The sequence below is a fragment of the Asterias rubens genome, chromosome 20 (assembly GCF_902459465.1).
Source record: "Asterias rubens chromosome 20, eAstRub1.3, whole genome shotgun sequence".
In the NCBI taxonomy this organism is placed as follows: domain Eukaryota; kingdom Metazoa; phylum Echinodermata; class Asteroidea; order Forcipulatida; family Asteriidae; genus Asterias; species Asterias rubens.
Genome location: NC_047081.1, coordinates 10,545,267 through 10,560,505, shown reverse-complemented (window position 1 = coordinate 10,560,505; position 15,239 = coordinate 10,545,267). Strand labels below are relative to the sequence as shown.

Genomic DNA, 15,239 nt, shown 5'->3' with positions numbered 1-15,239 from the left:
CTGCGTTGTCAGCATGCTGTTTTATTTAGTCTGATAAACGATCCTATATCATCATGTAAAAGGAATACCGTAGTGAGTCAGAGAACAGACAACCAAACCGGCTTACGGTTGCTAAGGGCAATAATGTCAAAGGTCATTTTGTGGTTGCGAGTTTTATTCAGCTGAGAAAAATTTGTACACAATCTGCAACTTGCTATTTTTTTATATTGATAAATCTACCATTTTCTCGATGGAGGAAGAAGTTACATCTGGCAGTGACAATATCGTCACTGAGTTCAACACCTATGAGGAATTTCTGGACTCACAAATTACGTCTTTAGACTTGCTATACCTCGAGGTAAGCGGATGATTTGGGGGTTCGTTTTGATGGAAATCTGGGTTTTTGATTCTGTTGTTTTTGTGTGTATGTCAGTGGTGCATGGGAATTTCAGTGCATGGAGCTCGATGAAGGAGCTAATGTGAGTCCCTTTGATTTAAACAGTAAAGTGAATAAACAATGTGGCGAAAAAGATGAGTGCGTTCATTCATGGAGGAGGTAGAATGGTTCATTATTCAATTTAAATTTTTAAATTATAATTATTAGGGGGCCTAAGTGATCATCCCCTTCTTTTTGCTTTGCCTTTCCCTTCGGTTGGCTTTGTATGCTTGGCTTGCTTTGCCATTTTTATCAATTTTTAATATCAATGAAATTATTATAAATAAAAGTGAATAATAATGATTAAACACTGTTTAAATTTCATTTTTAGACATGGAAATACGATAAATTACTGGGATTTTTACTTTAATTTATTATGTTATTATTTATGACAGTGACAGTGTACTAAAAATAGTAAAAAGTCTAAATTAAATAAATTTGTGGCCCTAATAAATTTAATTATACAGTATTTTTTTAAATACTTCAAAAATGTTTATTAATAATGTTAAAATTGCAAATTTTGCATTGGATAACAATAAATAATTATAATAAATAATTTATAAATTAGGCCCTATAACTTGGTTAGTTAGAACATTTTACATTTTTTGACCACAATTTTCAAAAACTTTTTTTACAAAAAAAGGAATATTTCATTTGTTTTTATAAGACCCTGTTGTACTTTTAAAAAAAATTGTACGACTGGACAAATTTCAAAAAAAGGAGTACAGCCGCCCAGTAACTAGGTCTATGAGTTAATAGATACTTGTTTATTTCATAACAAAAGAGTGGTGGCAGAATTTCACCAATCACCAATTTTGTTGTTCTTTCAAAACTTAAAATGATTGACGTTATAGATAAGTTAAATTTATAGAATGACAAAATTGTTTCCAGGATGAAGAACTTGCAAGGCAGCTGGTGGAACTCGGTTACCGTGGAAGCGGTGAGGTGTTGAAGAGAGAGGAGTTTGAAGCCAGGAAACAGGCGGCAGAGGCAAGCAGGCTCTCAAAGAGAAGCCAACAAAAGTGAGTACCAACGAAAATACAAAAGAGAAAAAGGTTAGCGCTTTTCACACCTGAAGGGCATCTCAAAGCGCCTCCAATATATTATTACCCCGCCCGGGTCACTAGGACATTTAATTCATTCCTTAAACCATCTCAGCTCCCTGTGCACTAAGCTAAAATCAATCACAAGAACCATCTCTGCACTCACAGGTACCCGTTCACTGCTGGGTGGTGGAGAGTTCGCAGTTGTAGTAGCTCAGGAACACAAGTGCAAGACCGGGTCTCGAACCCACACTCTGCTGAACAGAAACACCAGGGCTTGAGTTCAGTGCTCTGATCCGCTTGGCCACAACACCCCAGGAATGAAGTTATCTAACACAAATGTATTGTATTGTTAATTCTATAAATAGGGATTACTTGGACTGATTTTTTTAATGGGTACTTCTTCTCTTCTTTGTTAATCATCAGAGCGCTCGCCAGCTCAGGCAAAGAGCTAAAGAATCCGTTCCTGAAGGCACTTGCCCAGCGTGAAGAGGCAAACCGGAGTGGCAAGATGACTTCCATTATCTTCATCCGAGACAAGAATGCTCGAGGCCAAGAGATCTCCGGCTACATCGACTACGCTCACAGACTGAAGACCGAAGACTTTGATCCGTATTTCTCCGCCCGGAAACGACTCCTACCCAGACCCTCAGATCTCAGGTAATGGGGTAAAGAAGAAAGATCTTTGACAATGAAGGAAATGAATGACTCTTTTAAAAATGGGCAACTTCTCGTAAAATTTGCAGGCCTGATACTTCACAGATGCAATGAAGGCGATTGCCTCCATGCCCCCTTGTCATTGCCTTGGTGCCAGTGAAAACCTATTGTGTAGCAAAAACATGATTTATATTTATTCAACTATTTATTTATTTATTTATATTGTGGAATAGTTTCTACAACTGGGAGACCCAAACCTCGACTTCCAACCCGACTCCAAACTACCAGGTGATCGCGGAGAATGCATCAGGGCTGCTCTTCAAGAACAAGAGAGATCGCAAGATTTTAAACGTTGATCCAAAGGTAAGTACCTTAGAGCTATTCGGGGGATTCACAGTTCAGCGCAAAACCAAGGCAGGCGTCGGATCGGAATTAACACACGCCACCCATAGCATTGGTCATGCCCTGCGCTTTTGCTGTGGTGTGCCCTTTGCAAAATTTCAAAACAAATGTTCATTTTCCTTTACCCCTTACCAGAGGGAAACTGCTGTGGCCGATCAAGAGCAAAGTTCAAGGTCGGCCAAGAGTTTTGCCCTTAAGAAATTAATTTTTGTAATAGACAGTTGACCAGAGTGGCTGTTGCATCAAGAAATTTGAGTTGCATTCCTGAAAAACTCTGTGTGGACTTTGCAAACAATTCTCAGCTTTTTTGCTAATTTATTTTCCTCCCTCATTTCCTCTCTTCACCAAAACAGGCAGCCTCACCTGGCGATAATTCAACCCGTACACCCCTGACCTGCCCACAGTATACGCAGGTCGTCATCTATGATCACATCACAAGGCGGAAGACATAAGCTGATTAGCCAGTCATTTGGAAAGGAGGGGGGCTTATGTTTGGAGATTGTTCTTGGTAAAAGGCAAGAAGTAATCACTTACTGCTTTCAATGGATGAGCTAACATAATGCAATCCACACACCAGGCATAAAACTTCTCAACTGTTCAACTGATTTCCTCTTCTGCCCCTAATTTTCAGAACCATAAAAAAAAACCTGAAAAAACACTGTAAGTTTTGTATTTATAATAATAATAATAGCTAGTTCTTGTAGCGCATTTTGCAAAAATGTTCAATTCGCTCACTCAATCCTTTAATTTGTCTCAGCTCCCCGGAAAAGTGCGGGGGGGGGGGGCATGGCATTTATGACATTTGTTTGACCACTTATAATTAGTGCCCTGGTCTTTGGGCCAATAACATTCCTTTAATTGTTTCAGCTCCCTGTAAAAAAAAAGGGGGCGGGGGCATGGCATTTATGACACTGTTTGACCTCTTGCAAGACACATGTGGCAACTGTCATTTTAAAGGTATTGTAAAAAGTGTATAAAAAGAGTTGTAGCTGCAACCTAATGTATGCAATAGCACTCTGCCCTAATCCATGACGTCACTTTTGCTAAAATTACCCATACGTCAGGACATGTTGTCTGAAATCTGGATACTTAAAGTGTGGAATGCTATTGTTTATATTTTTCTTGTAGGCTTTGAAGACATGGTCAAGTTAAGTTAACTATCAATCAGAAATTTATTTACTGGTGGACATGAGTTAATACATCTTTAAATGCAGAGATTGTTTCCATAGTGGTATGCTTGATAACATTGTATGTAATTATAATCTTGTGTAACTTTTAAAGTAACGTTTTTTTTCTATATTTATGTAATGAAATGAATAAATTAGACTTGAATTTTTGAATTCAAACAAAAATTGTTGAGCTGTGTTCATTTTTATGTGTACTTTTTATGCACCGTAATATTTTCCTTCTTTAAGTGTTAACCAATTTAGGTGAGGATTTGCTTGTGTTTTAATTGATGCATGTGCCGCCACAATTGTATTTCCATTTTTATCGGACTTGGGAGGATCCCATCGGCCTAAACAATTTTGTATAGGGGATTAAATTCATCCGATGTGTGTGTTCCCATGTTGCAATTGAACATGCTGAATGATGTGGATTCGAAAGAGGACACTATCAGTAGACATCACTATCAGACGAAATAATATCTGAGGTGGGGATGGTTTGGGGGCCACAAAAAAATCTCCTGCCACACACACGTATACAAGCGCTAAAAAAAAATCCTCTCTCTCTAAACAAAAGTTACATTTTGCTGCTCAACGTATTACATCCTAATTATCAAAATTGTTTTGTTTGCATCATGAAAAATGACCATTGCTCTTTTCTTTTGTTTGTTTCAAGATACATTACGTGAACAGACTATTGGTTGACTATCATTATGACGTTTGGTGACGAAACAATAATCTTGTCAACAGAGGGCGCACTTTATGAATATTAATGTTAAAGTTTCCAGGTAATTTGCATAAAACAGAAACAAACTTGCTTTTGGGACGTTCGGATCCCATGTATTTTGTGCAAAGTTCTGATAGAATTCTTGTGATTTTTCGCAATTCTGCTGCGATTTCTTGGATTTTTGTGGATAAAGTGATATCTGAACACCGTCTGACATGACCTGTGTTGCTGTTTTGATGACAGCGTTTGTGCTGATGTTAACATCGTCATCAGTGATCGACGGCAAGTACGTCGAGGGAGTGGTTGACACGAGCAAGGTGAGTGCAGCTGCTATTTCTGAGCGGGCGCGGCCCTTCCCGGCCTGCCCGGCCTGCCGTGTAAGTTGGCTCTCCGCCCGGGTCTCTTTTTCGCTACGCACGCTGACAGCTTTTGATAGTTTTTACGAGGTTCCCTGAGTTTGCTTCAAGTAACTTTGACCAAACCATTTCAGTGATGATAATGGCAATTTGTTTTGCTGTTGGTTTATTTATTTTTCATTTTATTCCGATATTTCTATGTGATGTCGACTATATAATATGTTGTCTAATTTAATTAAATTGTACTTTGTTTATTAATATTATTGATAACCATGACATATTAATAAATAGTTTACAGTAGGTTAGATTAGTCTTTAGAAAAAAGACAGTAGAAATAATATGTAATTATGCCTTTTGATTGACAAAACATACAATTCTACTGTGGCCCAATTTGATACTGAGTGATGGCGCTACAATAAATTAGGTTACAATTTCTATATTTTATAGAAGGCCAACTCAGCACTTGATAAGCCACTCACAGAAATTGTAATGTTTGCTTTGCTTTTAAAAAATTAGCTACAGCACTAGGCATGAAAAAGTTCCCTTCTTACATTTTGTTTTGTTTGTAGGATATGGAATTCCTGGAGCGCTTTGTGTTCGAACCGAATGAACTTGGCCAACTGTGGTATGAGTACAAGTATCCCGCTGTAAGTGGCCATTAAAACATTATAGTTCTGTGTTAAATTTTTGTATCATGTTTAAAGTGCTCCTGCTCACAAAATAAATCATCTCTTTTCATATTTAGTTAGAGTGAACGATTTAATTGGGCTGGGAAAAAGATAACCTTTACTACTAGTACACAAATTAAAAGCTAAGCGATAATGCTAAACAAACAAAAGCCTAAGCATTCAAAACTGAGGCTAATGTAATTCTTTGAAAAGATAAACTTTTGAATGAAAAGTTCTACCTTTTAATAATTTTGAGACAAAGACAATGATATAGAAAAGGAACAAGTTATTGAAGTGAGTACAAAACAATTTTCAAATAAATTAAGAAAATATGTCAAGAAAAAAAAATGCTGGAGTGTTCTCGGTAAATCCTAATTCTGAACATTTTTGTACAGGAGGATTGTTGTTACCAAGTTCTGTTTTTCAACGATGCTGAGTCGCAGTGGCCGTATGTACGAGCCAACCAAGACAAACTCGTAAGTTATTGAAATGTATTTCTTCAAATTACAACAGATTGACCAAAAGGTGAAAACAAATAAGAAGTTGACAACTCAATGTAACTTTGTTCTTCATTGCAAAAGCACTGCATCTTCCATTAAGTCTGGCTAACTTTTAACTTTTGGAACTTTGACCTGTGAGCATAATTACAATTGCATGACCAAGGCCAAATTTTATAATCAATTTAAGCATACAAACTTGCAAAGTACAGACAAATCTTGTTACTAATTACCAGCCAAAATTCTATAAAGTTTACATTGTTGCAAGTGGTGCCTCACTCATTTTTCGCTTACCAAAGAAATTTTCAAAGCAGTATTTTTGGATTTATAGCATTATGAGCTTGTGAAATTGTGTTAAGGTCAGGAATCAGGAAGGTCCAATATTGACTTGAATTACGAGTCTTTTTTCTTTTCTTTTTTCTTTTCTAGACTTGCGTTGAGAAGCTTGAGCAGATTCCGTCAAATTACAATGCTGTGACAACTCTGAGTAGTCACAACTGTAAGAACAAGACGGAGGATGGCCAGCAGGTGAGTTACTGTTGCTCAGCTCAGCTTCTGTTTCTAAAAACACACACCAAAGCAAGCCCCTCCAATATTTCAGTAAAACATGGGTGATCAACACTATATCCAGTCTCTACTGGCCCATATGAAATACTCTACAGCATTTATGCTTCAAAATCTCCAGTCTTCCCAATCTACACAACTTGTAACTTCTTTTAAGCTTGGGCATCAGGGCAAGGATTGACATGTCATGGCCAAAAGGTTAAGAGCACCTCAAGCTCTGGTGCTTCTGATCAGGAGAGTTTGGATTTGAGTGCCAGCTGTGGCACTTGTTGGTCATGTGTACTAGCTTTGTGGTCCACTATAAACCATGTTTGACAGTTTGATTTTGAAGTTTATAGAAGTGTAACCCACTCTGGGGTAAGGTGGGGTTTACTTTCTCTCTGTGGCCGAGGAAATATTGTTAATGTTCTCAGGACATTGTCAAGGACCATGACTTATACAGAAAAAAACCTTTTCACATCTTCTAATTGGTTTCTGGCAGATGCTGGTCTGTACCGGGACTCGCCACTTTGTGGCACCCCGGGCCCGTTGGTGGTTTATCAACATTGCCAACTGCAATGGAATTAGTCCTAGACAAGGCATCTACATGCAATACAAACTGAATATGACGAACGGAGACCGTCCCATCGACAAACACTTCTCCGCAGATGAGCGTTGTGAGTTTTGATTTTAACTTCTAATTATTTTTGTCTTTTTTTCTGTAATGGTTTTGTTCTATTTTACCTTGCGTTATTGTCTTCTCACTTTGATATTCTTTATTAATGTATTCTGTGATTGTGATTATAATGTCATGCTTTGTTTTATATGTCTTTTTTTTTTGTGTTCCAAATAAAGATAAGAATTATAATAAATCACAGAAATCCATTTTAGTTTATTGTTTTGAGCTGCTCTACAAACCAGAATAACAGGTCATAAAATACACTGATGCCATATCTTGGCCCCACTGTAACATGGCCAATAAACGAGGCAATTTACAGGCAACCAGTTCCAGGCAATCTCCAAGAAGGTGTTCAAATATTTTTCTTAGGGATGTTGAAGAATGACTCTTGTGCTATCAAAGTGTTCCTTCTGCTGGCACTGCAGTTGGTTGCCTCCAAGTTCAAATGTGTTTTAAAAGTTGCCTCGTTCGACAAGTCCCTGATTTAATACCCTCTCTATTATCACAGTCACTTTGCAGACCAGTATCGCCTTTGCCATTCTCTACTTCCTCATGGCTTTGACAGGAGTTTATTATAGATGTAAGCATATTTTTATTTGCTTTTTTTACAAAATGTACTGTACCCCCACCCCAAACAAAAAGTGTTTGTGATTAATTGTCTTTCATTGGGAAATTGAAATAAATGATTGATCCTATTATTAGTAAGTGAGGTTTTCCATAATATCGCCAGTGTGTAGTCTCTTTTGAGTAGTGTTGGTTCTGAAAGAAAAGGCGGTTGACAACTCGCTTCTTTTCAAAACCAACACTACTAAAAAGATATTTACACATGATGCTACCACAAACCTCGCCTAATTATACTCCCACTTTGGTGTATTTGGCATGGGTTTTACGGACAATAAATACACACCCATGTGCAAAGGAGCTGCCATACTGGGAAAACATTTTATTTACTAAACCTGGGAATGCAGGTCATGGTGTGACCTTTGACATGAGCTGTATGCAAATTATACAATACTGAATATTTATGAGCTGGGTGTAGCCAAGTGGGCCAAAGCAAATAATATCACACCCACCTTGCAAAGTTTCAAATCCTACTGATCCTAAAAAACAAAATTCTTGATTGCAGTCCAACTGGCCAAGCAGAGACTGTTGCACTCTACCTATCAGCTCTTCTTTGCATCTGTCTGCATGCAGCTCATTGCACTTATATTCATCATCATCGCCTTAGCGAGCTTCGCTGGGGATGGCATTGAAATGCCTGGACTGAAGACCACAGGTAAGAGTGTTTATCGCAAACAAATCCAAACACTTTCGACGCTTGAACAAAATGGCAGGCCTGACCTGATCGATGCTTCGTTTTTTTAAATGCAAGAGTATCGAGGCATTTTCTTCTTGGTAAAGGCCACCTCTATAAGGAAGTTTGTAAATTGTGACTGACAGTTCGAGGCTTCTCAGATTAAAATTTGCAACAAAAAAAGTGAGATCTTTTTACAAAACCACATAACTTTGAAGTAAGTGAAGTGTTTCTCATAATGTTTTCGAAATCTGCTGCTAACCACACCTTTTTATTGCCATTAAGTTTATTAAGTGTTACTAACAAACCATTTTCCGTGTTTGTGTCTTATCAGGACATATTGTGTCATCTTTCGGTGATGTACTCTTTGTTCTGATGCTGATGCTGGTGGGAAAGGGATACACAATCACCAGGTAGGTGGCTGTAAGGGGAGGGGGGGGGGGTGTGGATGTGATGTCACCTAATAAAGCCCTTTTCATACTGTATCCCATATCCCTGTGAAATACAGCCCTGGGGAGGCCTCGGACTTTTTTTCATCCCATGGCTACCCAGGGCACTTTCATACTGAGTCCGTTGATTGGCGGACCACTTTTCAAAGAGAACGACTTTAGAGTTTAAGAATATAATAATTTCTGATGAAATTGTTCTGCATAGGAATAGAAGACGCATATCTGGGTGTTCTATGAGACATTCTTATTTTTAGTAGGAAATTTGAAATTTTGAAACATAGACCATCAGATCAGAGCATCCTGATCGAACACCGAGTCGTTAACCACCAGTTATTTTCAGACTACTCATAACGAGACATTGAAACCTCTCTTAGTTTCTTATAAATGTATTTCTTCTTTGCCCTCCTCCTTTAGAGGACGTTTAAGCACCTCTGGCAGCATCAAGCTGGCCATCTTCACATGCCTCTATGCAGGAACGTTCATCTTCCTTTATGTCTACGCTCAGTCGAACTTTGACCCCCGGGATGTCATGTTTATCTATGACAGCCCGGCCGCCATGGCTCTGATTGTACTGCGCTGCATCGGTAAGTCAAAAGTTTCTAAGTTTGTACCAGAAATTGTGGAACCAATAAAGTTGTATGTCAAATAAGACTTATAAAGGTATTTGCATCCATGGTGGAAAGAACATCAAAGTGGTTAAGAGCATTGAATTCAAGTTCTATTGGAGTGTGGGTTCAAATCCCGGTCATCCATGGCACTTGTGTTCTTGAGCAAAATGCTTTACTATAATTGCTTCTCTTCACCCAGGGGTATAAAAGTGTACGTGTGAGAGTAGAAAGTTGATATTGTGTATGAAAAGCCTTAGAGCTGAACGGCAGCCCTTGACGTTTACGCCCAAAAGGAGCTGAAAAAGATTGCAGGAATGTTATAGGCCCAATGACCAAGGCACTAATGTAAAGCGCACTGATTGTAAAAATGCGCTATGAAGATTTAGTTATTAATTGTAACTATATTTATTCTTATTCTCCAGGTGTGGTGTGGCTTTACTACTGTGTCTTCTTCACCATCAAACATTTCGCATCAAAGTTCAAATTCTACGTGCCGTTCATGCTCTTCTTCGCCGTTTGGTTCGTTGCTGAACCCATCATGATAGGCGTGGCCAATGAGTTCATACCCACACATAAGAGGTGAGTATTGGCAAACAAATCTACAATTAATTCTTGCTGGTTACCCATTTCTGCTAAGCTCCCAAAAATTGTGCTTAGCAACTTTTTAACAAGTAAGAGGTGAGTAATGGCAAACAAATCTACACTTAATTTTGGCTGGTTACCCGTTTCTGCTAACCCCTCCAAAATATGTTTAGCAACTTCATAAAATTGGCCCAATTGGTCAGTTGTAACTCTACCCCTATACCCTAGAATTAATCCTAACATGTCTATGTAACTAATTAATTGTCTTCCATTCGGCTTACAGGGCTAAGATTGTTAACGGCATCTACTGGTCGGCCGTATTCCTTGGACACATGATCTTCTTGGTTCTAACACGTCCCGATCGAACCAACGAGTACTTTCCGTACCACATTAAGACTAATCAGGTAAGAAGAAGCATAAAGAAGGTAGCAATTTCAGTAAGTTAGAACTTCACTCTTGAAAAGGCAAAGTAATTTTTCTCTGGCAATGGGCACTTTCTATGAAGAAAATTTAAATTTGTGTTGGTACTTGGCAAAGGACGGCGCAGGGCACTGTGGCATTTGCTGTAGGTGCCTTCAGTTATTTTAAGGCCTGGTGTCAGAGCATGGGGGTTTCTGACCATCACAACAGAGAGGAACAGTAGGTCCTCAGTTGACTGCAATGTGGGTGACCATCTTATGCTCATTTTAAATTAAATCTTTAATTAATTCTTTGTTAGATTGGGGCAATGCTCATGACTGATAGCAACGAGGCGGACTTCACAAATCCATACATTGGTGAACCTCTGACTAGATCTCTCACAAACATCTTTGTGACGACACCGCCACCAAAAGTTGACATACCACCGGTAAGTTGTTCTTAAGTTTTCTCAAAATCTTGGGAGCCTTACAGGTTTGATCAATTTGTATCCAACAGTTCAGTGAGGTAAATCAGACACCCTGGGCCTAATTTCTGGACTCGCTTACTACAGAATTATGCGCTTTTGATCACCGTTCTATGCTTACAGTACAAACGCTGATTTTCCAGCTGAGTAAGCGAAGAATGCTAGTAACATGGCGTACGCATGCGCACACAGCTAACCTGTGAAAGACGCTTGACATAAGCACAGAGACGTAAAGCGCTGATTCCATGCATGCTTCCGTAAGCCCTTGGTGCCCTTAAAATGCTCAAGTAGAAATTTACAATTTCCTCCTTTTATCAAGGAGAAAATGTATTGGTGCTCTTTAAAAAAAAACGAAGCACACAGGCCTAAATGAGTTTTCTTAATCGTGTTACATTTAGCCTTACACCATCTCTGGCCTACGAGCACCTCGAGTCAACAACTTCATACAGACTACACTACGAGCTGTGTCTCGATCACCTCCTAGTTCTTCGCCTTGTGACAGTCTTTTCCAGCAGACACAGGTAAAAATCTTAACGATCAATAGTTTCAAAGTACAAACTCCACCTACTTCATATATTCTCATAAGGCCCAACTGTCAATGTGAACAGAACCGACAAATCAAGTTTCGATTTGATGGCCTGGATGCCATCTTTGAGGGGGGCAAGGCCATTTTTATTTTGCAAAACATGCCATAATAAAGGGGAGAGTGAGATTCCACAAAGAATTTGGAGCACAAAGTCTAAAGAAGGATGTTAACATTTCTTACATGAACAAAGGAAAGAACAATTACCGAAAGCGATATTTTGGCAAAGATTTCCCAGTGATTATTGTGCCTACTTTGAAAAACAAAATAATCGCTTCAGCTTAAATTTCTCTACCGTTGTTCTCCCACCACGCAGGCTGCCTCTGCTGGGCCCAACCTCTCTGTGTTTTGTGTCGAAAGGGAGTTATCACCAGGACCTCTAAAGGTAATGTGAATTTGATGATGGGGAGCAAGAAGTTGTGTACTGAAACATAAGAAACAGTTATTTATTTATTAATTTATTTATAGGTTTTCTCGGCCAATTTCGGAAAATGAACAGCCAATTTAACCATCAAGCTATTCTATTTCGCGCGAAATCGAATGCTACTGAAAAGGGTCATTCGATTTTGTTTTATCATAAGTCAAATTTAATGTTGCGTCATTCGCTTTAACTAATCATTCAATTTAACAATTCACAGCAGCTTTCAAGTTGATTCGCTTCTTGATGCGTTTGTGTCTCGAAAAAGAAGGACGATCCACAAAATTGAACAGAGTGCTAAAGGAATTTGACTCGATCTCAAACCAAAACTGAATGGCCGAATTCTGAATTTGAAACAGAGTAACAACTGGAGAGGCAAAAAACAACTTTAATTCGAACGCATGAAAATGAAATTGGCTGCTTATTTGCCGAATTTGACCGAGAAAACCTATATTTCCTGGTGGAGGGAGGGAGGGGGGGGGGGGTTGGAGAATCTGACCAATGGGATGGTGCACAGAGCTGCCAACTCTACATGATTGCTGATTGCAAAATCTCCCTGATCGCAAGATGTTAATGTTGGCACCTCTGGGTATCTCCTAGAACTAAGACGTTCGTTCCGCTATCGTCTCCTCGTGGAGCAATCACTGAATGAACTTAATAATTCTAGGAGTACCCTGGGTACATCCATTCCATAATTTTAAACATGCATTTTTTTGATCATTTTGTCTCAGAAGGTGAACAACAATCGACCTCCTTCTGATCCTCCTAAAACTGCTTCACCTCCCAAGGGTGAGAGGCCACCGGGTAGAAAAGCATCCTTCCATCTGACAGCTCGTAAGTCGTCCTCGCAGGTGGTGCCCGGTACCCCGCCATCGCAGGACCAGTGGATGGACAAACGACGCATTACAGACCAAGAACAGTTCGTTGAGATCCCGCTCAATGATCTCACCGTGACCGACTTTTAGATAACCGAAAAACCGATCACTTTCAACCCCAGGGGCTGATTTCACAAAGGGGTTAGGACTAGTCCTAATCCTAGGAGATAGCAAAAACTTGAGGCCAGTCCTCGTTTTCTTTTAGGACGAGTAACTCGGACGAGTAATTCGTCCTAGCTCGAGATAAGACTAGTCTTCACTCTTTGTGAAATCCACCCCAGGGGTCATTTTTATAAACAGATAAGAATAATTTTGAATGTAAATCAATCTTATTTGCTGAGCAAAGTACGATGTCTCATGACAACTCAACTTAGGATTAATCTGTAAGAATTGTGAAATCCAGAAACGAAGGAAGATAACAATTCATAAGCACCTGCAAAATTATGTAACAATTCAAATGAGATACCGGTGTGTTTTGGAAGGAGGTTAGAAAGTCTTCTGGCAGGTTTGTAAGATAGTTTGTGCAAGACCGAGGGAAATATTCAATTTATTTATTACAAAAACATTCGTTGGGCTGATTTCAGGAAAACTTGAACTTGAAATTAGATATCGATTTTAAAGGAAACAGACTGGCATTTGGGAGAAAGTTTTAAGAATGACGGAAATATAAACACATACCCTTTTATCAAAAAGAAAGGAAATATTAAAAAAAACTTCCTAAAATTAAAATAATTTTACATGAGATCAATTTAATGTTGTTTAAAGCACTGACTTGAATTTTAACAAGAGAACTGTAAATAGTATTATGGACTGACGGAATACAAAAAAAAAAAAAGGGAATAAACTTTTAAATGAAGAAATGTTTGTATACGATTCTACAGTCGAGATATGATGCCATAAATATTTCATGCCTGGATTCACAAAGCCACTTTTAAAAGAATAACAAAAAGAAACTTTCCATGTGTATTATTTTAAAATGAACTGTCAGTTTGCAGTCTTGCTGAATAAATAAATAAATGAACAAATAAAAACTCACTCTGTGTTCCTGTTTCTATTACTGTTTAATTTAGTAATTTCCTCTGCCCTTCAAAGCCACTGCATCTGCTATTTCAACAACTATAGTTGGCCAACCTTTAAATCAAGTTTATTAAGTACCATTGGCTAATCATACAGGATGATTTATTTTTAACGCATTATTTTTTGTTTTGTTGTTTTAGGTGTGTCCCCCCCCCCCCCCCAAAAAAAAAAAAAAAAAAAGTAAAAAAAATAATTGAATTAAATAAAATAAAAAATGAAGAAGGGGGGGGGGGAGAGGTATTTTAATTGGACAGACAGACAGGCTGTTGCAAAATCGTCTTTTCTCTCTTTTTTTCAAAAGAAGAATGCACATGCAATTTAACAATCAAGATTTAACCCCAAGGAAGTCAATCACGAGGAGATCAAAGTCATGATAAATTAATAAGTTTTCATAAGTCTAATTTTGTATGATAGATAAACAATAAGGGCATAATACAAAAAGAAAGAAGTGGTGGTAAAAAAAAACACACATCTTGCTTCCCCAAATATAACTATTTATTATTTTACATATCACAGGGACTGTTTACATCGAAATAAAGTAATTAAGATGGCGGTCAAAGATGTCACGTGTGCAATCTATCCTTACAGGCGACGGATGTAAATTAATCAATACATGTTGATGATTATTCGATTAGAAAATTATATCGATAGGGCATGACGACAGTGACGTTTAAACCCTGACAAGAATTGGGCCTGTCCCAAGTAGGATGGTCCAAAGTGGCCCACCTGTTATTTTTGGCAATTTTATCCCAACTATGGACATGGCCCAAACTGGCTGGCGCCTATCAAAAAATATCAAATTAGAATAACTACCCTGACTGCGGATTAATCATGTGACTTTTTTTCTCTTGTTCCAGCGCTTGTGTTTTAAAAGGTAAACAATGACAAAGCTGAACAAAATGCCAACAAGGCAATAACAATTTTATTCTTTCCAAACCCGACTAAACACGGCACCCACCACTTGTTTTCAACTTAGAACTTCAGTGCCTGCTGCATTCGAAATGATGACGTCATCGGTGTGTGGTAGCGTACTGAACTTTAAACAAATAAATTAAACTTTTTCAATTTAAAGTTTACCAACAATACATTTTCTTCAAATGACACAACAACAGCTTCACTTACAATTGCCTGCAATTATAAATTCACCATTTCGTTGTTCCCCAATTGCTATAAAATAAATCAAAACAAATTTCTCCAAAACGCGAATTCCCATTTGGTAAAAATCGCATTTCTTACTTTTCCTTAACAACATTTTAAGCTCAGCCGTAAACATATATTCAATAACTTACGAACACTTTTTCAAATCCTTAATAACACCAA

At 38.2% G+C, this 15,239-nt stretch overlaps 2 protein-coding genes across 2 annotated transcripts; both read left to right on the top strand.

The window, feature by feature from the left end:
* The first annotated feature begins 149 nt into the window (after positions 1 to 149).
* LOC117303920 (cilia- and flagella-associated protein 299-like) lies at positions 150 to 3,276 on the top strand. Its single transcript, XM_033788379.1, has 5 exons — positions 150 to 337; positions 1,307 to 1,437; positions 1,885 to 2,118; positions 2,349 to 2,478; positions 2,871 to 3,276. The coding sequence occupies exons 1-5, from the start codon at positions 230 to 232 to the stop codon at positions 2,967 to 2,969; spliced, it is 702 nt and encodes a 233-aa protein (XP_033644270.1). The 5' UTR covers positions 150 to 229; the 3' UTR covers positions 2,970 to 3,276.
* Positions 3,277 to 4,622: 1,346 nt separating this feature from the next.
* Positions 4,623 to 12,932, top strand: LOC117304006 (transmembrane protein 145-like). The gene is made up of 15 exons (XM_033788483.1): positions 4,623 to 4,724; positions 5,333 to 5,410; positions 5,827 to 5,907; positions 6,358 to 6,456; positions 6,974 to 7,148; positions 7,659 to 7,730; positions 8,277 to 8,426; positions 8,779 to 8,857; positions 9,308 to 9,477; positions 9,924 to 10,080; positions 10,367 to 10,487; positions 10,802 to 10,930; positions 11,365 to 11,487; positions 11,866 to 11,934; positions 12,699 to 12,932. Exons 1-15 carry the CDS (start codon positions 4,623 to 4,625, stop codon positions 12,930 to 12,932), a joined length of 1,839 nt encoding a protein of 612 aa, XP_033644374.1.
* The last annotated feature ends 2,307 nt before the right edge of the window (positions 12,933 to 15,239 follow it).

Excerpts from the sequence above, each read along its gene's own strand:
- LOC117304006 (XM_033788483.1), top strand. The coding sequence starts at position 4,623 with ATGACCTGTGTTGCTGTTTTGATGACAGCGTTTGTGCTGATGTTAACA. Across the intron at positions 7,149-7,658 it reads CTTCTCCGCAGATGAGCGTT|TCACTTTGCAGACCAGTATC; the intron begins GTGAGTTTTGAT and ends CTATTATCACAG. Across the intron at positions 7,731-8,276 it reads GACAGGAGTTTATTATAGAT|TCCAACTGGCCAAGCAGAGA; the intron begins GTAAGCATATTT and ends TCTTGATTGCAG.
- LOC117303920 (XM_033788379.1), top strand. The coding sequence starts at position 230 with ATGGAGGAAGAAGTTACATCTGGCAGTGACAATATCGTCACTGAGTTC. Across the intron at positions 338-1,306 it reads TAGACTTGCTATACCTCGAG|GATGAAGAACTTGCAAGGCA; the intron begins GTAAGCGGATGA and ends AATTGTTTCCAG. Across the intron at positions 2,119-2,348 it reads CCCAGACCCTCAGATCTCAG|TTTCTACAACTGGGAGACCC; the intron begins GTAATGGGGTAA and ends ATTGTGGAATAG.